Genomic DNA, 20200 nt, shown 5'->3' with positions numbered 1-20200 from the left:
GAACTTTGACCTGAATCTGAGTGTGCCTTTCTGGTATTCTGATGGTGGTGGGTTAATCCTATTATGTCCCAAAGGTCATATCCTGCTTCCCTGGGGATGTGGCTGATGACTGTTGGATTTTTGGCGTGAGGGATTGTTGATTCTAGGGATCTTTGTCTTTCTAATCCAAGCTTCCTGGCTCCAATCTTTCTGACAAGATGATCACATCTGCATTTCTGCAGACCTGGTTTCTGTTTGGGGCAGAGAGACGGGGGGGGGGGGGGCTTCTGCCTTGGGGAAATATATTATGTCTTTTTAATATTTCCTAAAATATTTCTTTCTCTGTGGGGGCTGGCTTCCCACACAAGCAAAAAGTTGTTCACCCCTCTGCTAATGTAGCACTGTATAATAGCATGCCATCGATGGCTTTGTTAGCCAAGAGTCTGGTAAATAAAACAAATCTTAATATGATTTTGAAGATTTGAAAACAGGCCTAAGGAAAGAACTTTTTAGATGTTCCTTTCTCCAGGCACCACATTATGAGAGCATTTAAAAATGTTTCTTCAATAAATAGGCAAGATTCCGTTGTTCTAGAATCTAGTATAATCAGTTTTACTTTATGTTCTATTGTTACTCAATTCGGTTGCTTTTCAATTCATAATAGATTTGCCCTATCTCATTTGACCTTAAAATTTGTATTGGTTTTATTGCCTTTAAAAGTTGTTTATATTTATTTGTTTTCTTTGATTGTGGCTGAAGCGTGGAGGCACATTACAAGTTGTTGTTGTTGTCAGTGGATAAATTCTTGTATTTTCCTCAGAAACTACCTCTAAAAAACCAACTTTGTTACTGCAGAGTATACAATTTAAAATAATTACTCTACTGAATTTCCTTTAAATAGCCATGGAAGAAACACGTGGTATAATGATTAGGATAATATATTTTTATATCTCAGGGGTTTATATTCTAAATTAGGAAAGGTTATGGAAAGAAAAAAGAGAGAAAGACTTGTAACCTAAAGATATCTAATGCTGTGTCATTGCATTAGATTTTATGGTTGGAATATCATCACCTACAATATAGTTATCAGTTTGTTGTCATCTGATGATAATAGATTACAAAGCTATAGTTTAAGAAAGCAATTGCTGCCAATGTCCTTTCATGACTGTATAAGTTCAAAGGCTACTTTTAAAGCGATTAAAGGTTGTTGTTCAGTGTACTTACTTGCTTAATGCTATAGTATTATAAGCTTGGACATATGTAATTGTCAATGTCGGTTTTAAAAGATATCAAACTACAGGACTCTGCCATTCTAGAATAGGTAAACTAGCAAACAGACTTAATTTTGTGAAATCATTTCAAAAAACTGGGTAGGAGAATGATACATCTTTATGCCCCAGGAATTGTGGACAAAAACCAATCCCAAGTTTACAACATGAGCATATTTAGGTTGTAGTATAATGAGGATTTCCCCCTAAGTAATAATTTGTAAATTGGGGAAAGTGTTGAAAACAGAGGAATTGGAAGCACAGTTTCTGATAAATACATTTATTATTATATAATGATGATGATGGTGATGATGATGTTGGAACTGGAAGCACAGTTTCTGATAAATACATTTATTATTATATAATGATGATGATGGTGATGATGGGGTTGGAGATCATCTAGTCCAACCCCCTGCTCAGGCAGGAAACCCTATACCAGTGTTCCTCAACCTTGGCAACTTTACGATGTGTGGACTTCAACTCCCAGAATTCTCCAGCTAGCGTTGCTAGCTGGAGAATTTTGGGAGTTGAAGTCCACACATCGTAAAGTTGCCAAGGTTGAGAAACACTGCCCTATACCATTTCGGACAAATGGCTGTACAGTCTCTTCTTAAAAACTTCCAGTGTTGGAGCATTCACCGCTTCTGGAGGCAGGTTGTTCCACTAGTTAATTATTCTAACTGTCAGGAAGTTTCTCCTTAGTTCTAGGTTGCTTCTTTCCTTGATTAGTTTCCATCCATTGCTTCTTGTCCTGCCTTCAGGCGCTTTGGAAAATAGCTTGACTCCCTCTTCTTTGTGGCAGTCCCTGAGATATTGGAACACTGCTATCATGTCACCCCTCATCCTTCTCTTCATCAAACTAGACATACCCAATTCCAGCAGCCGTTCCTTGTATGTTTTAGCCTCCAGTCCTCTAATCATCTTTGTTGCTCTTCTCTGTACTCTTTCTAGAGTCTCAACGTCTTTTTTACATCGTGGTGACCAAAACTGAATGCAGTATTCCAAGTGTGGCCTTACCAAGGCATTGTAAAGTGGTATTAACACTTCATGTGATCTTGATTCTATCCCTCTGTTAATGCAGCCCAGCACTGTGTTGGCTTTTTTGGCAGCTGCAGCACACTGCTGGCTCATATTTAAGTGATTGTCCACTAGGACTCCAAGATCCCTCTCACAGTTACTACTATTGAACAAGGTATCTTCTAAAATATACCTGTGCATTTGGGTTTTTTTGTCTAAATGTAGAACCTTACTTTTTTCACCATTGAATTTCATTTTGTTAGATAGTACCCAATGTTCAAGTCTGTCCAGATCCTCCTGTATCCTAAGCCTGTCTTCTGGAGTGTTGGCTATTCCTGCCAGCTTGGTATCGTCTGCAAATTTGATGAGTTCCCAATCTATCCCCTTGTCCAAATCGTTGATGAAGATGCTGAACAGCACTGGGCTCAGAACAGAGCCCTGGGGCACCCCACTACTCACTTCCCTCCATTTAGCTGCAGTTCCATTGAGGACTACACACTGAGTACGGCCGGTCAGCCAGCTACGAATCCATCTGGTGGTGATGCTGTCTAACCCACATTTTTCTTACCAAGTAGTAGGTTGTGGTCTACTTTATCATTTAACCAGGTTCTGTGCTACCACAATAAAAAATGACTCTTGACTACTTATATGGGAAAAGATATAGATTAAAATATATGCGGTAAAAATAAAGATGACGAGATGAGAAATTTGTATGTGTATCTGTGTATATATAAACACAAATATATACACACATGCAAGTGTGTCAAATGCATGTATTTCTATGAGATGGGCGTGACTTTTCCTGGAAACCAAAGTCACCCTGGACCGTTGTGATTCACCTGTCACCTCCCTTTCGTTCCGTAATGCAACTTAAATTTAGACACAAGTATCACGTACAAGATGGACAAGGTAAAACACCCTCGTCAAGAGGAATTCTTGTAGAAGGAAAACCCATTTATAACATACGAATAGAACGACTTGACTGACACTATCTCTTCTGTTTGTGGGAGAGGCTTGTTAGGAAGATAGCGGGGGCAAGCATATGATCCCAGCTCTTCACTGCCTGCATTTCTGGACAAGATGGAATGTAGGTGAAAGGTCTTTTCCTTTCTGTTGCTTCAGTTGAAAGTAAGCAGGAAGGCAGGGCACGCTTCCAGCTTTTGAGCGGAGATCCTGTGACTGACTTACAAAGCATAGCATGTTTCAGTATGGACGTGTAGGTTTTTTAAATTAATCATTGTGTTTTTATTTAGGACTTGTACATTCCCTCCACCACCCCCCTCCCGTTTTGAGTACACTTTTCATTATCATTTTTGCTCAGCGTATCAATAGGTAATTTGTCTTTTAATAGTTATTAACCTATTTCAGACTTAATATGCTTTGAAAGCCATACTTCAAAGAAAATCATAGGTAATAAAATGTTAAAAGTGCTATTTTGCATTCCAGACAGTTTTTGCATACTCTCATTGCTATTTTCTTTTATTTAACCAAATTCCATGGATATAAGATTTTTCCATGCTTTCAGTTTTAAGTCACACAGAAAGCAAAAAGCCACCCCATCCAGAATTTGTTCAACATAATATTAAATTACATTGAGCAAAATACCATTCAATGTCCGTGTCCCTGAAAAGCTCAGAATTGCACAAGGAGCTCTTTTAGTAGCAATTAAAAGGCCATTGATTTAAGACAGGATATACTGATTTAATCTGAGAAGACAGCCCATAATGCATATTGTCCTCCATGTGGGATGGATTGCAACTCCCATCATCCCTATTCAACAGTTATTGGCCATAGTAAGTAGAGAGGATCCAATTTTTCACTCCTAGGTGCCAAAAGCATATAAAAATCATGAGGTCTGAGCTCTTCATAACAATGTACATACAGGTAGTCCTCGACTTACAACCATTTGTTTAGTAACTGTTTGCAGTTACAACAATACTGACAAAAGTGACTTATGACCATTTTTCACACTTACAACCATTGCTGCCTCCCTGTGGTTGCATGATCAAAATTTGGATGCTTGGCAACTGGTTCATATTTATGATGGTTGAAGTGTTCTAGAGTCATGTGATCCCCCCAAATAAGTCAATGGGAAAAGTAGATCCACTTTACAACCATGTTACTAACTGAACAACTGCAGCAATTCACTTAACAACTGTGGCAAGAAAATTCATAAAATGGTAAACCATCTGACCATTAAGCAGCTATGGGTTCCTCCCCCTCTTGTTTGATCGCTCCCTAGGCAGCATCTCTTCCATCATCCCTCCAGATCATTCCCATACATCAGTACAAATAATGAAAGAGACAGAGAGACAGAGAGACAGAGAGAGAGAGAGAGAGAGAGAGAGAGACTGCAAAGATTGTAAATAAGGGCATTGGTCACAAAGTTTCCTGGGCCTCCTGGAACTGGTGGGACTGGAAGGAGGTCTGAGCCTCCTGGATGCAGTAGACCAGGAAGAGACTCCTGGCCTTCTTGGCACAGTGGAGCAGGGAAAGGCAATCTGTTTAACAACCAATGCAGTTGCTTAACAACTGCAACTGGGAGAGCTAGTTTGTGGTCATGTGCCATCTCAGTGAGAGCTTCACTTAGTGAGATTTCTGTCCCAATTGTAGCCATAAGTCAAGGACTATCTGTGCATGTATCTATTTTGCAGGAGGCACTCAATGATTTTTTTTTTTAAATGTGATGTTTCTTTAGAATGCCCGGATGTTTAAATATTTGCTCATGAGGATTTAAAATAATTTTTTCAGCCCTGTGTAACTCCTGAAATCTCTTCCAGATTATGCTTGCCGAAACCTCAGCACTTCCCCTGCTGTTAAATGTAAGTATACATACTTGGTGGGGATTGATGGGTATAAGCTAGAATTTTGACTGATGAAATGAAATTACATAGAGGTGGCTCTTGATCAAGTTTTTTTGCACATTGTTTTAATCTGTTCAGAGGTTTTTGTATGTGTAACAATTAAAAAATGAGAAGGAAACTGTAGAGCAGTGTTTCTCAACCTTGACAATTTTAAGGCATGTGGACTTCAACTCCCAGAATTCCACAGCCAGCAATGCTGGCTGTGGAATTCTGGGAGTTGAAGTCCACATGCCTTAAAATTGTCAAGGTTGAGAAACACTGCTGTAGAGCAACACATGGGATTAATAAAGATGTAGACAACAGTAGCCTACTGGGAGAGGCGGGGTGTGGGAACTTTCATGTCACATTAAAAATAATTTATTTCTATCTAACATGTTTCTTTTTGCCTCATAAATGCTGGAGGCCAAAGTATGCATTCTTTCATAAGGAGATATGCATAGGAAACGCTTGCAAAAACAAGACTGAAACTTGAAACAGCAGCAGTAATTAAGACAAATATAGGCTAATCACTTAGCTCTGCTTCCCAGGTGTGTTGGGTGAATTATAGCTACACATCTGGAAGGGAATTATACTGGGGAACATTGCCTCACCATATGGAAAAGTGAAAGCTATGAGAATGACTAATATAGGCCTAAAGCAGGGGTAGGCAACCTTGGCTCTTTTATGACTCGTGGACTTCAACTCCCAGAATTCCTGAGCCAGCATGGCTGGCTCAGGAATTCTGGGAGTTGAAGTCCACGAGTCATAAAAGAGCCAAGGTTGCCTACCCCTGGCCTAAAGGGTTTAAAATATCAGCATATCTCAGTAAGACCTTTTTTCATCTCATTTTGTTGAATAACTGCCCTCCTGTCAATGAGAGAGCTGATATCTTTGTTTCCCACAGGATCTGAAATATTTACTTATTTTTGCTGAATATTAATGGCACTATATGATTTTGAACTTCATTTTTTTTCCTCCTCTGTTGAATTCTACGGTGTAGAATAATATATGCATCTCTTGTCTCTTTTCTATCTTAGCTCGAACCCATGTTAATTATGACATCAAAGAAGATGTTGCTGTTGTTCGTTTTAATTCCCCTAATTCCAAGGTAAGTTTTTCCAATTGCTTTTCACTTAGTGAAAGTCATCTAGACTTGGCAGAAATACAGATATCTAAAATACAATGAAGAAAGGATGATGAAGGAAGTTCTTGTACAGAAAATTTGAAAGTAGAGGTTGGGGTCTTGGAGAGCTAAACAAGGGGTGGGAACTTTCTTGAAATGGAAGAAAAAACGTGGCAGGATGTAATACACTAATGTCCCTACTGACAATAAGAAATGTTATAAAATAAAGATTAGTTGTATGGCTTGGGTGTGGTTTCAGCCCAGGTCTATATAGAGCAGGGGTCCTCTTTTTATCTGGCCCACCCGGGCAAGCCGTCCAATCACGAGGAGAGGGTGGGTGGATGGTGGCGAGAGCCCCAGCCAATGGCAGGACGGCAAGTTGGTGGGAGAAGATGTTTTTTCCCAGTTTCTCCCTCGTACGCCCAAGGGCGCACTCGCGCTTTGGCCACGCCCTCTTCTTCTCCTCTCCTCTATTTGCGTTTTTATTTCAGGGCCAGGCTGAGAGGTTTAGGCCTTGCTTGCAGCCTCGGCCTCGCTTAGGGCAGCCAAGCCTGGTGATGACGATGCCACTGCTGCTGCTGCTTCTGAGGCGGGTCCCTCACTAGGTGCTACGGAACGCGAGCCCCAGCCTCCGCCGCTGCTTCCGCCACTGCCATGCCAGCCAAAAGGAAACTGGTGATGCCGGCCCTCAACATCACCCACACCATCGCCGAGGGACCCAGCCTCACTGGTGGTTGGAGTGGGGCTGCTGGAGTGGGGCGCCGGTTATGGGTCTGAGGGGAGCGGGTGAAGGGCAAGGTATTTCTGAGGAGCGGCCGGGGTGAGCAAGAAAAAAGAGAATTTGCTCCTGAAAAATTATTTCGGGGTTGCGAGGGGTTGTGTGGAGCTGAGGTGATGAAAGGTCGGGGGAGCCACTGGGAGGGAAGATGCGGTCAGTATTTGGAGGAGCATCCCGATCCACGAATGGGGTGGTGGTGGTGCCGCGTCCAGGTAGAGCTCCAAGAGGTAGGCAAAGCCGGAGGTGGTGGAGTAGCTTGGAGGAACCGGGAATGCTGGTGCTGGTGGCTGAGAGAAACTTCATTGACCTTTAGGGTCCAGGAAAGGGCGGAGGAAGGATGGGGTCACTGGGATGTGCCCCATGGGAAAGAGGAATGAGGTCATGCCAGGCAGTTCTTCTGCCCTGAGACAGTCCGGAATGCCAATCAAGGAGAATATTTCTGGCTCAGGATTAAAATGAAGGGTCCTTGGGGGTGTGTGTCTCTGAGGATGGTGGTTTTCTTGCAGATGTTTCAGGACCCAAAGTGGGATAATAAGTGAACTAATGATGTTACCTAGTTTGGGTCATGAGACATCTACAAGAAAGCCACAAAGCTCAGAGAGGACCAAGGAACCCACAACCGCCCTCCTCCTCCTCTTCTTTTCTTCTCCTCCACTCCACAAACCCCATTCTCTTCTGGCACTGCTGATGTTGCCTAGTTTGGGTCATGAAACATCTGCAAGAAAGCCACCAAGCTCAGTGAGCAGCAAGGCCTCCACAGCCGCCCTCCTTCTCCTCTTCTTCTCCTCCTTCATTCAACAAACCCCATTCTCTTCTGGCATTGCTGATGTTACCTAGTTTGGGTCATGAGACGTCTGCAAGAAATGCTGAATGGCAATGGCACCTTGCCTTTCTGACAAATGTAACAGAGCTACTCAACAGTTTCATTGTGCAACTTCAAGGAAAGGAGAAGCTCATCTGTGAAATGCATTCACATGTGAAAGCATCTGAAGTAAAATTGGACATACTCATTAAACAAGTGAGGGAGGAAAACTTCTGCCATCTTCCCACAACTCAAAAACTATTTGTGGAAAAACCAGCAGTTGCATTCCCAAACAAAACGTGTGGATTCATTGGAAATGTATATTTTCTTCACTTAAAAACTCATTCAAATAATTAACCAATTCATTTTTCTTGTTTCATTTTTTCATTGTACACTTGATTTTACATTGTTCTATAATCATTATTTTTTTTTCAAACTATAGTCCAGCCCCCCAACAGTCTGAGGGGCAATGAACTGGCCCCCTGTTTAAAAAGTTTGAGGACCCCTGATATAGAGTCTAGTTTCAGCATCAGTTACTGGCCTCCATAGCAGAACTACATTTTTGTGGGTGACACAGTGAACTCAGTATATCTGATCTAAGTGATCTTTTTGTAATCAGTTCAGTCAGAAGCTATAGCTGGTTCAGCTACAGTGGCACAAGCAATAAATGGGCACTGTCAACATGGCACAGGGCCCAGTCACTGGAGGGACCACCTGTCTCCAATTGTTTCTGCCCATCTAGTGCATTCAGGCAGAGTGGATATGCTCAAGTAATAACATTAAAAGATTAATCTGGAAGGGACCTTAGAGGTCTTCTAGTCTTACCCCCTGCTCAAGCAGGAGATCCTATACCATTTCAGAGAAATGGCTGTCCAATCTCTTCTTAAAAACTTCCAGTGATGGAGCACCCATAACCTCTGGAGGCAAGCCATTCCACTGATTAATTGTTCTCACTGACAGAAAATTTCCCCTTAGTTCTAGGTTGGGTCTCTCCTTGATATATTTCCATCCGTTACAAAATATAAAAAATAATCTTGATAAGATAGAAGATTATCACAGAATGATCCTCTAGCATGATTCACAATGATTCAGTGGCAGCAGCATTTCACAAAAACACTCAAGCCAAGTTGGGAAAGAGAATATAACTTCTGAATTATGACAAGGACATGAACTGACATTGTATTCCTCCCAGAAGCTGCTGCCAGACAATTTATACTTTCAAAGCAGAAAACTCCTCCATCCAAAATTGACCAATTTACCAAGGTCTCATCAATTTAACTTATAGGATTGAAAAAGAGTGCCTTCTTTTTTTACTGCTTCTACTCTCTGAGCTTAATTTTCGGCAGCTTTTCTTACTGCAGTCAAACATAAATATCCCAGGGGCTGCCACAAAGAAGAGGGAGTCAATCTATTTTCCAAGGCGCCTAAAGGCAGGACAAGAAGCAACGGATGGAAACTAATCAAGGAGAGAAGCAACCTAGAACTAAGGAGAAACTTCCTGACAGTTAGAACAATTGACCAGTGGAACAATCTGCCTCCAGAAGTGGTGAATGTTCCAACACTGGAAGTTTTTAAGAAGAGACTGGACAGCCATTTGTCTGAAATGGTATAGGGTTTCCTGCCTGAGCAGGGGGTTGGACTAGATGATCTCCAAGGTCCCTTCCAACTTTATTATTATTATTATTATTATTATTATTATTATTATTAGCATCACATGTTAGCTTTGAACTAAGACTTTTCTGAAATATAATTAGAATTATACTGTATCGTGGACAAAATCACACCATAAGAAAATCATATCATAGACAATCGAGTTCAGTTCTCTGTTAGATTTTGTGCCTGCATTTGAAGTGTATGCTAATCATTACTGTTGAATGTACCTTGAAAAGCACAGAACATTTGCGTTTGATTATTTTATTATGCTGAATTCTTAAATATCGTAGCTTCTGTGAGCATTGATTCTTTTGGAGAGATTGCCAGCTTAAGGAAGGAAGGAAGGCAAAGGATGTCTCCATCTAATACTGAACTTTCTGCCTGGGTTTTAACTTAGCTATTTCTATGTTATAGGTAAACACGTTGTCCAAGGAAATGCAAGCTGAGTTTGTAGATATAATGAAAGAAATATGGAGCAATGATGCTGTCAAAAGTGCAGTCCTTATCTCAGGAAAGCCTGGTTGTTTTATTGCAGGGGCAGACATCAAGTAAGTTCTATGGAGGGGAATCCCTGCTAGATAACTGGAGATACTGTTTTTGTTTTGTTATTTTTTAAAATGGTCACCCCCCCTACTGGCCTCTTAATATATTTAACTTATTTTAACATGCTTAATATATGTACCTTTTACATATTTTGCTTAAGAGTTTATACCAAAAAGATTTACACTTACTGCTTCTTCCCTGAGCATGCGGTACAGCAAAATAGAAATCACAATAAAACAGGTAGTGTGCTTAAAATCCTCTGCCCCCTGCTGGAAAAAAAATGGATTAACAGAGGTAGTTGATCATTAGGATGGTTACTTCCCAGTTGTAGATGGTTAGTGACTTCTAAATTCAGGGAAGAAAGATGAAGGCATTAGCATGTGCTTTAATGTAAAACAAAATTCCTCTCCTTTTGTAAAAGTGTGTAAAACTCAGAAATTCAGGGATGTATTTTTTTGGAGAAACATTTGTTTTTCTTTCAACATGTACCAATCTAGAATTGAGAAGTAAAATTTCTAACATAAGAAATGTGAAATTACCAAATCAGTAATTTGATAGTGGGCGAATTGACACTTTCCAGAAGAAAATCAAGGTAGTAGGCAACTGTTTTCTTGCTTACTAGAGAAACATTTTCTTTCCAAAGTAAAAAACTAGGACCCATCAAGAGTGAAATGAAGCTCATTAAGATAAGATAACCTTTATTGTCATTTTTTTACTGTGGGCACAACGGCACACATCAAAAATGAAATTTAGTTGCCCACTTCAAAGTGAAACACATACATGACACATTAGAGCACTATATGAAGTTGAGAAAGATTTTAACTCACATTAACTTAAAAGTAGTATTCACAAAGAAAAAAGGTAACTTTGAGTCACTTAAAAAAAAAGAAACCTTCAAATTGCTTTTTTGTAGATATGAAGTAAATATAATTCTCTTCACCAGATAGCTGGCATTCATCTGGCTTTCTCCACTTTGGTTTCACATTGTAGCATGATTGAGATTTGTGGGTCCAGCCAAGAAATAACTGAACTATCTCAGGAAGGCCAGAAGATGCTGCAGAGCCTTGAAAAGTCACCCAAACCCGTTGTTGCGGCTATCAGTGGTTCCTGCCTTGGCGGAGGGCTAGAGGTATGAGGAAAGGCTTCCATAAGAGAAGTCAAAAAGGATCTTAATACAATAAAAACAGATTAATAAAAAATTCCAGCTAGCTCATTCTGCCAAACATTTGATTAGAAAAATCTATGGAGCAAGCTCAAGAAGAGTTGTTAATGTAGGATTGTTTCAGAAAATGGGGATTCTTCAGCATAAAGAGAATTAGTTTGGTCTAGTAGTTAAGGTATCAAGCTAGAAACCAGGAAATTGTGAGCTCTAGTCCTACCTTAGACATGAAAAACTGTCTGGGTGATTTTGGGCCAATCATTCTCTCTCAGCCCAACTCACCTCACAGAGTTTTTTTTTATTGTGAGGAAAATAAATAATAGAGAATAAAGTTCATACAAAACAATTGCTTGGACCCTGGAATGTGTTTGGGGGAAAATGAGTTGTAATTGTGCTTTCTGACTCTTCAGGTTGCCATCGCTTGCCAATACAGAATAGCCACTAAGGATAAAAAGACAGTCCTGGGCGCTCCTGAGATGTTGCTGGGGTTGCTTCCAGGGGCAGGAGGCACGCAGAGATTGCCAAAGATGGTGAGATGATCTCTTTGATAAACACCCAGTTTTCTTTCCTGTGCCCCTTTTTTTTGATATGTGAAATCCCTATTTCTGTATTTCAGGTAGGAATTCCTTCCGCCTTTGACATGATGTTGACTGGAAGAAATATCCGTGCTGACAAAGCAAAAAAAATGGGACTAGTCGACCAGCTGGTGGATCCACTAGGTTAGATTGTGATCTTTCCACACATGCTTTTTGCCTCAAATTCTCCTTGCAGAAGAGAATATTATGGACTTGGAATGAGGGGAGGGAATACAGCTCTGGGACTGGGATTGAAATAATGGAGGCAAGTTGTAGATTTGTAGGATGTTCTACGATATGGGAACAAGGAAGCTTATTGAGCCAAGGGGAAAATAAAGGAAGAGTGGACCAATCAAACCCTTTGCTTGAAGTAATTATTTTGTTAGATTCCCAACTTCTAACCAATCAAAAGCAAATAATCCCATCAGTGAAAATTCATCTCAGCCTATGGGCTTATAATAGAATTAGTGGTGCAGCATAAGGGTTTTGAAGGAGGTATAGAAGTGGGAGCTTCAACAGAAGTCTTGTGATGCTGGAAGTTGTCTTTTCTGTTATCCAGATGGGCAGGCTACTAATATTGTTGCATTTGCAGGTCCAGGTATCAAGAGCCCTGAGGAACGGACCATGGAATATCTGGAAGAGGTGGCCATTACATTTGCACAAGGACTAGCCAACAAAACAATTACTCGAAAGGTTGACAAAGGGCTGATTCAGAGTGAGTGGGCACAACACTATCAGCTAAATTAGTTTTGTTTTGATTCTTGGAAAAGGTGCCCTGGCCCTTGTTTTTCTTGAAATCTTGGGGTTCCTTCGGCCCACAGGCCAAATTAGCCCAGAGTAGTTTGTCACTGAACTGCTTTGTCTTACAGAAGTGACGGATTATGCCTTGACAATTCCCTTTATAAGGCAACAAGTATACAAAACAGTAGAAAAAAAAGTGCAGAAGCAAACCAAAGGACTTTATCCTGCACCCTTGAGCATCATTGAGGTAATTCAGGTTTCTTTGGTGGCTTTTGGGGTTCCACCCAGGCTTGTAAAGTTAGATAGTGCATGTTTCTGTACATACGTAGATTCTGCTCATTTGTTGTCAGCTTGAATGTTATCAACTTTAGAATAAGATTAGTGACATATTTGATCTTGTTTTGGGGAAGGGGCTGGCCAGGATGACTTGGAACCCAAATTTGGTTCAAGGAAGCTATTTATAAATACATCATTTTGTTACCTGAAGGCCAAACTCTTTGCAGTTTATGTGTCATAGTTCTTCAGTATTTAACAAGCATTCTAAACCAGAATATAGGAGACCTCTACCTGGAGGAGCAAAATATTTTCATTTTAGAAAGGTTGGCTAAAAGTTTTTTAGCTTTTGCAGAACATTCATGCTATTTTGGCATCTGTGAGATTATCTCTTACAACTGTCTCACTTATTCCAGAAACATTAGTAAGTATAAACTGAAAGCATACTCAGTGACTGAATTTGTAAAATTGCTTTTTGATGGAAAGTGCTACTTCAAAGAATGCAGCTTACATTTCTCTCGATGTTGGTGGCTCTTCAAGAAAAGAGTCCTTTTGTAGTAGCTTACCTGTTACCTAGGAATATAGTTTTTGCAGAAAGATAAATATCTTTTTATTTTACTGGGTATTTAAAACATTGTTTTAGACTTTGTACTTGCTGCTTGCTTTACTTTGTTTAATATTCTTCATTTTCTTTTCTCCTTCCTAGTTTTACGTGGGTACTATTTGTTGCTATTTATTATATTTATGCATTTAATTGATCTGAATACATTATTTATTTATTAAATTCCTATGCTGTCCATTTCAGTAAAGACAGTGACTTTAGAGGGCTTACAACTTAATTAAAAATTAAAACGTGCTAAAAAGCAGTTAAAAGAATTGAATGGAGAAGTTAAAGGTTAAAATCGGAGATGATGGGCGACTTGGAGGGTGAATATGTTCTCTAACCTGCCAGCTACCCCCAACATAGCAGGCTCTGTTGGGATCCAATCCAAGCAGCAAAGCCACATTTTTAGGTTCTTCCAGTAGGCCAGGAGTGTGGAGGCAGACCTCACCTCCAACAGGAGAATATACCAGAATGTGGGCTCTTCTCCAGGACCTCGCTAGCTGAAATTCTTTGGCCAACGGGATCCAAAGTTGTTTTTTTCCCATTGGAACAATTGGGGCGTGTTAGTTCCATGGGTGAGACAGTTCCTCAGATCCCCCATACCCATGCCATAAAGGGCTTTAAAGGTGACGACCATCACCTTGAATTGGGTCTGGAAGCAAAACAGCAGCCAATGCAGCTCGCACAACAATGGTGTCTCAGTTGTACCCAGGAAAGGGTACAACTGGCGCACAACATGAAATTGCCCAAAAGCTCTCCTAGGCACGACTGTCACCTGCAACACATCCAATTTGGGAAGTTGTTTTGTTCAGTATTTATTGATGAAGCAATTTGGGGGCAAAGTATAAGGAGGAAAAAAAACTTTAAAATCTCAGTAGCAAGAGGGCATTTTTGAAATTTTCTGATCAAATAGAATACTGTTGGGTGGACTGCAACGTTGGAAAGTCTATTTATGTAGTGAAAACTTCCTTCACCTTTGTTTCCCCTGCATGCCTTCAAAATCTGCCCTGGAAAGTTGGGAACTCTCAGGAGAAGATTTTAAGAATGTATGGAGGCTATAAGGGAAAGGAAGAATCGTTCTATCTTGCTCCATAACTAAAAAAACTGTAATACAAACATTATTGAATCCCTCCCAGTTTTGATTTTTGTTTTTTTTATTTTAAGCTATAGCAAGCTATATCTGTTGGATTACAATTCCCACTATTCCCAATGTATAGTACTTTGTTTGGAGGCACAAAGTTGCAAAAAGCTAGGCTGCAGGTTTGGGATCCTTTTTGAAAGCTCTTCAGAGTATTGTAAAATAAAACCTGGACGCATTGCTTGAATGTCTATGGAGATTCTCAGTCATCCAGGTCATGGTTGTCCCAAAGGTGCTTTTTTTCAAGAGGCAACTGGACTTTCTTGTTTTTCTTTGAAGATGTTTCGCTGCTGAATCTTTTATGAATTATAAACACATGGCACAACATAGGAGAACAAACCCATCAGGACAAGCAGTCCATCTGCATTTAAAAGACAAAGGCCACTGTTTTGAAGACAGTAAAGTCCACATTTTGAATAGAGAGGACCACTGGTGTGGTGGTCAAAGGTGGTCAAAGAAGCCACCTATGTCAAAACTGAATAGCCCTTTCTCAAAAGAGGGGGAGGGATACGACATCATCTATCTACAGTCTACAACACAGTCCTTTCAGCAATTCCAAAAAGATTTCACACCCATTTGCGCTACTCAGCTGACCCTGAGGATACAGATAAACCTCCCAAGTGGCCTCAACGACTCTCTAAAAGAATGCAAATGACCATCTGTCTGCAAGGAATATAAATCCTTCCATTCCCCACCATCCAGTCAGAGCTGAAGAAGCTTCTTGGATGAGAAGCAAAATGTCTTCAAAGAAAAACATGAAAGTCCTCTTGAAAAAAGCACCTTTGGGACTTCACTGAGTTGATACTGGTTGTGGAAACATGGGATTTCTTGGCGTTCCCCAAAGTTCCTACTTTCTGGGCTAGAATCTCTTCTGCCAAGGGGGTTAAAAAAAACCCTCAGTTGTAAGGTCTGGGGAGAGCCAGAAGGGTAGACAACACATCCTTCAATACTTGAAAGGTGAAATAAATGGCTTTTGATGTGTTCTTTTTCTCTTAACTGTTTTTAATACTGTGTTTAATGTTTTTAGCTGTTATTGTCAACAGTATGGGCTAAACATACTGTGAATTATTATTTTTTTTGGGTTTAGGTAGTGAAGACTGGCCTAGAACAAGGCAATGAAGCTGGCTACCTTCTGGAATCCCAGGTAAAGAATCTTTCATCCACTTAAAAGATGATTGGCTTAAATGGATAACAGACTGGTGGTGAGTTTTGACTTGATGCTGTTTCACGTCTTAGTGCTACAGTTGGTACGTCTTCTAAAATTAGATCTTCAGGACTTGCCACTTTTGTTATAATTATCTTCTCATTATTACCAATACCTGGATATTCTCTGCAGCTTGATTCTCATACCTCTAGTTTATATCAGCTGAATCAAGACATATCAAAAGCACTTAATTTCCCACCTCCTCAGCATTCTTTATGCCAGGGGTAGTCGACCTTGGCTCTTTTATGACTGGTGGACTTCAATTCCCAGAATTCCTGAGCCAGCTTAGCTGGCTCAGGAATTCTGGGAGTTGAAGTCCACGAGTCATAAAAGAGCCAAGGTTGACTACCCCTGCTTTATGCTAAGAGAGAAAAGGATACTATCATATAATTAAAAAAAGTGGATAGCATTGGGGATGTGTGAGGATCTTTCTTATTGGAGCAATAGTGTTCTCAATATATTTTTTCAGAGGTAACAAGAGCAGCTCTCTAAAGTCTTTATCCTGCAGCCTTAGCAGTATCCTCCTTGAGTTTTCAGTGCAGGTTTGTTGCAGTTTTTTTCCAGTAGACAGGAGCACTGAGTGATCAGTTGCTCTCTCAGATTAGCCATAATTTCCAATTTTCCATCTTTATTTTTTTAAAAAGCTAGTCTTCAGCCCTACAAGCCAGAATGAGATAGAATGTGTGACCCACTCTTTTATTTTGTAAGAAAAATCTGTTTTCCGTAGATCACTGAACAAAATCCTAACAATAACATAAACAAGACCAAGATAAGGGAGTGCTGAAAAAACCTTTGATGCAAAGTGTCTGCTGCCTTATTTTTTTTTAAAAATTACAATTTGGTGTTTTTGGGTGTAACACTAATTGTGTTTCACTTGTTCAGTTGCTTTTGAACCCTCATCAGCCATTGTGATGATCCAGTTTTTGTAACCATATGCTATGGTCCATAGATAGAAACCATATTTGTAATATTTCTAATGGTGAATTTTTAAAAATGGTGACTTTTAAACATGTATAATGGTATAATATTTAAACCCTGGATAATAATGGCATTTTCTTTTATGGGTTATGACACAAAGCAAAAAAAGCATCCAGCAAGAAAAATAGGTATATCTGCTCTAACAGTACACTGTATTCAGCAAAAAATAAAATCACATCTGTATTTAAGCTTTTGTCTGGAAAGCTTGCTAAAAATGCCTATATTATTGACTAAAGATGCACGTATTGCCACATTATTGCTCTTTATATGGATTTAGCACCAAACATATGTTAAACACTATCATCACCAATTAGAAGCAGTGTAATTCCTAAGATAATCCAGATGAAAAATCAGCAAGTTTAGAGGGAAATGCCATGCACATGAATACTTCAGCAGTGGTTCTCTATCTTTTTCACCACACATCCTTTTAAAATACTTTTTTGTGGTCACAGGCCATGGCCACGGACCATCAAGACTTAGTTCAAAATGTGATAACATTGTGGCCCCCATCAATGTTAATTTGTAGCTGGTCCTCTGATGTGCCCTTCTGGAATGCTTGTTCACTCTTTGTTGTTATGGTATGTTGATTCCATGGCAGTGCCTTTGAATGTCTCATTTTCATTTTCTCTCCACTTTTTCCATCCCCACTTCTTGCAGAAATTTGGGGAACTTGGGATGACTCCTGAATGCAAGGCCTTAATGGGGCTCTACCATGGTCAGGTGCAGTGCAAGAAGAACAAGTTTGGGGAGCCCAAACAACCAGTCAAGTAAGTTCAACTAACAGCCTTCAAGTGTGCTGTCTAGAACAGTTCTATCTATTTGTATGTAAAATATTAGATGGCTTGCAGAATTCTGACAGGACCATGCTGAAAGTTTTCTGTACAACCAGCTTGTCCACTGCAAAGCAGGAAAAATGGAAGTTTATATCCTAACTGCATTGAAAATACTGGCATTCAGGCAACTAATAAAGATCTTAATTTCTAGTCGATTCTTTTTTTTAAATGTAATTTGAAATGCATTATTTTGGTTTATAGATAAACATTTCTCCCCAAAATTACATCAACCTAGTTTGAAGTGACCACTTAGCTTAGGGGTGCTTTTTAACTAGTAAATTATTCAACATTATTTGAATTATCTGTTTACCTTTCCAGCATTATTAAAAAAAGGACAAAATTAAATGTGAATTATTTATATTATAAACTTTACCAAATTTATGATTTCCCTTGTCAACTCCCTTTTCTTGATTACCTCTTTGTGCAGGAATCTTGCTATTCTGGGAGCAGGTTTGATGGGTGCAGGAATTGCTCAGGTTTCTGTGGAAAAGGGTGTTAATACCATAATGAAGGACACCACTCTGGATGGCTTGAGCAGGGGACAGCAGCAGGTCTACAAAGGGTATGTTCACTTAGGATCTAACCGCCTGGTGTATTTGTAGCCTGGAGGGACTGGAATCGTGCAGTAACTTCGGCCCTGAATTATCACTTCCAGCTGTCCCAGACTGGTCCAGTATTTTTGAAGCAGTAAAATGCAAAATTATTTTTTATCTTATTGCTCAGTGTGTCTTGACAGCTCTTCATGTCATAAACATACAGGCTGAAGAAGTTTCTCATAGCAAGTATGACTCTTAACAATGTCCTTTCATTCCAGCATTTGTTTTGTGTATAACTCTTTCCCAATAATCTTACTTCTGTAAGCTGCCCAGAATCACTGTAAATAATTTGGGCATTCATGTAAATTTTCTAAATAAATAAATACATAAAATAATAAAATAATCTTCAGAAGCTGCTGGCATTGCTGAAGAGCTATTATCCTTTTTCAGTTACCTAGGGAATCATAATTTTTTTATAGATTTGTTTAGGTCTGGGGAGAGCTACTCTGCTTCGTAATAAATTGTCAGTCGACAGAAAACAATAACACATTCTTGTCTTACCTTACAGTGGTCATCTTACAAGCTTTTTTTAAAAAAAATCAGTGTAGTATCTCTCCCAGATTCCATTTTACTTAAGTATATCTATTTTGACAAGTATCTTATTATTATTATTATTCCTCTCCCTTTTAGGGGGATATCCATGATCAATATTTGCATTTGGCAAAATGTTTGGAAACAAGGCTCTTTATAAGTGCACTGTTAGCCTCAAAATCTGTGTTGTTTTGCTTTGCTTTTTTGTTTAGTTGTGTGTTGATCAGTATATGTATTTCCAGGTTGGCTACAAAAAAATTACAGTAAAGGGATAGATTTCAGAATTAAAACAAAAACTTAAATATTTTAGAAATGCTTAAAAATAATAAAAGCTAAAGCTAAAAAGCCATCTGCTTCTAAAACAATAGTTGTTTTTAATTAGTGTTTGAAAGAACCTTCAAAGCTTAAGACAAGTTTTCTTCAGTATAAACAAAAATATGAATGTGAACAGTTTCTTCACAACTATACTTTACCGAACAGCTTATTTTCAATACTTCCCACTGTCCCCATCCTAATAATTTTCTCAGCTTGAATGATAAAGTGAAAAAGAAGAGTTTGACATCATTTGAGAGGGATATGATCCTTAGTGGCCTTACGGCGCAGCTGGATTATAAGGACTTTAAGAAAACTGACATGATCATTGAAGCTGTCTTTGAAGACCTCAACATCAAACACAAAGTGCTGAAAGAGGTGGAAGCAGTAAGTAAGAATTCAAAGCCAATAGGCAGGATGGGTCTGTGAGATGCATTTGAATATCTTTAGGGGAATCTCCCATTTCCTAATTTACTATATAAAGTTTGCCACCTCATTCCTTTGCGAAAGCTGAAGAAATTGGAAGATTATGTTAATCTTGGAGCACATACCAGGCATGTCTATCTCTGATCAGTAATCTGATCCTATGACTGCCCCTGGAAGTATCTCCATTCAGTCCAATCAGATGATTCCATCAATCAACATTAGAACTATAGCAGTCAGAGGAAGGAATATTATTATAAGGATGTGAAGCCTTGCTTACCCTGTTGCTTGCTTCCTATCAAGTATAAGCCAGTCCTGTCAAGTGACCAAGTACATGGCTATATCAGGGCCTTTATGGGATGCTCTATTCCAAATCACAAATTACAGTGGAAATGGTTTTTTTTGTTTCTTCTTTATGTAAGATTGCTGTAGCCATAATTATGCACCTTCCCTCTCCCACATGTAGCATTTCTTTTGTCTTCCCAGCTTATCCCTCCTCATTGTATCTTTGCCAGCAACACATCTGCTCTCCCCATCAGTCAGATAGCTGTAGCCAGCAAAAGGCCAGATAAGGTGAGTTTGGTGTGTTTTTATAGAATATACTGAAAACCTGCTGTTAAGTAAGGTCTCTTCATCTATGGTTTTCCCACAGCATATCTTAGTCTTGTTGGAAAACTAGCATTTTACTCTGATCCTGAGCTTTGATCTCTCTCATAAAGTAGAGATATTTATTTGCCCAAAATGCCTAGAGTTTGCTAGATTCCTGCTAACGTTCTGTGATACAGTACTGTAGTCTATAATAAATGGCTTTAAAGAAAACATTAGTC

At 39.4% G+C, this 20200-nt stretch overlaps 1 protein-coding gene across 1 annotated transcript in view; it reads left to right on the top strand.

Annotated features, from left to right (window-relative positions):
• The window catches only part of HADHA (hydroxyacyl-CoA dehydrogenase trifunctional multienzyme complex subunit alpha), a gene marked incomplete at its 3' end in the record, with an annotated part of 23244 nt that extends 3294 nt beyond the window's left edge, over nucleotides 1-19950 (top strand). Inside the window, 13 exon segments of the mRNA XM_015819980.2 lie at nucleotides 5045-5086; nucleotides 6145-6215; nucleotides 9878-10011; nucleotides 10997-11135; nucleotides 11576-11695; nucleotides 11782-11884; nucleotides 12333-12455; nucleotides 12610-12728; nucleotides 15584-15640; nucleotides 17336-17445; nucleotides 17939-18073; nucleotides 19166-19337; nucleotides 19860-19950. Coding sequence (XP_015675466.2) covers nucleotides 5045-5086; nucleotides 6145-6215; nucleotides 9878-10011; nucleotides 10997-11135; nucleotides 11576-11695; nucleotides 11782-11884; nucleotides 12333-12455; nucleotides 12610-12728; nucleotides 15584-15640; nucleotides 17336-17445; nucleotides 17939-18073; nucleotides 19166-19337; nucleotides 19860-19950 — 1416 coding nt within the window.
• Between the last annotated feature and the right edge of the window lie 250 nt (nucleotides 19951-20200).

Source organism: Protobothrops mucrosquamatus, unplaced genomic scaffold, assembly GCF_001527695.2.
Source record: "Protobothrops mucrosquamatus isolate PMUCROS unplaced genomic scaffold, P.Mucros_1.0 scaffold1038, whole genome shotgun sequence".
Classification (NCBI taxonomy): Eukaryota; Metazoa; Chordata; class Lepidosauria; order Squamata; family Viperidae; genus Protobothrops; species Protobothrops mucrosquamatus.
Note: the sequence above shows the minus strand (reverse complement) of the source record. Positions and strands in the feature narration are given on the sequence as shown.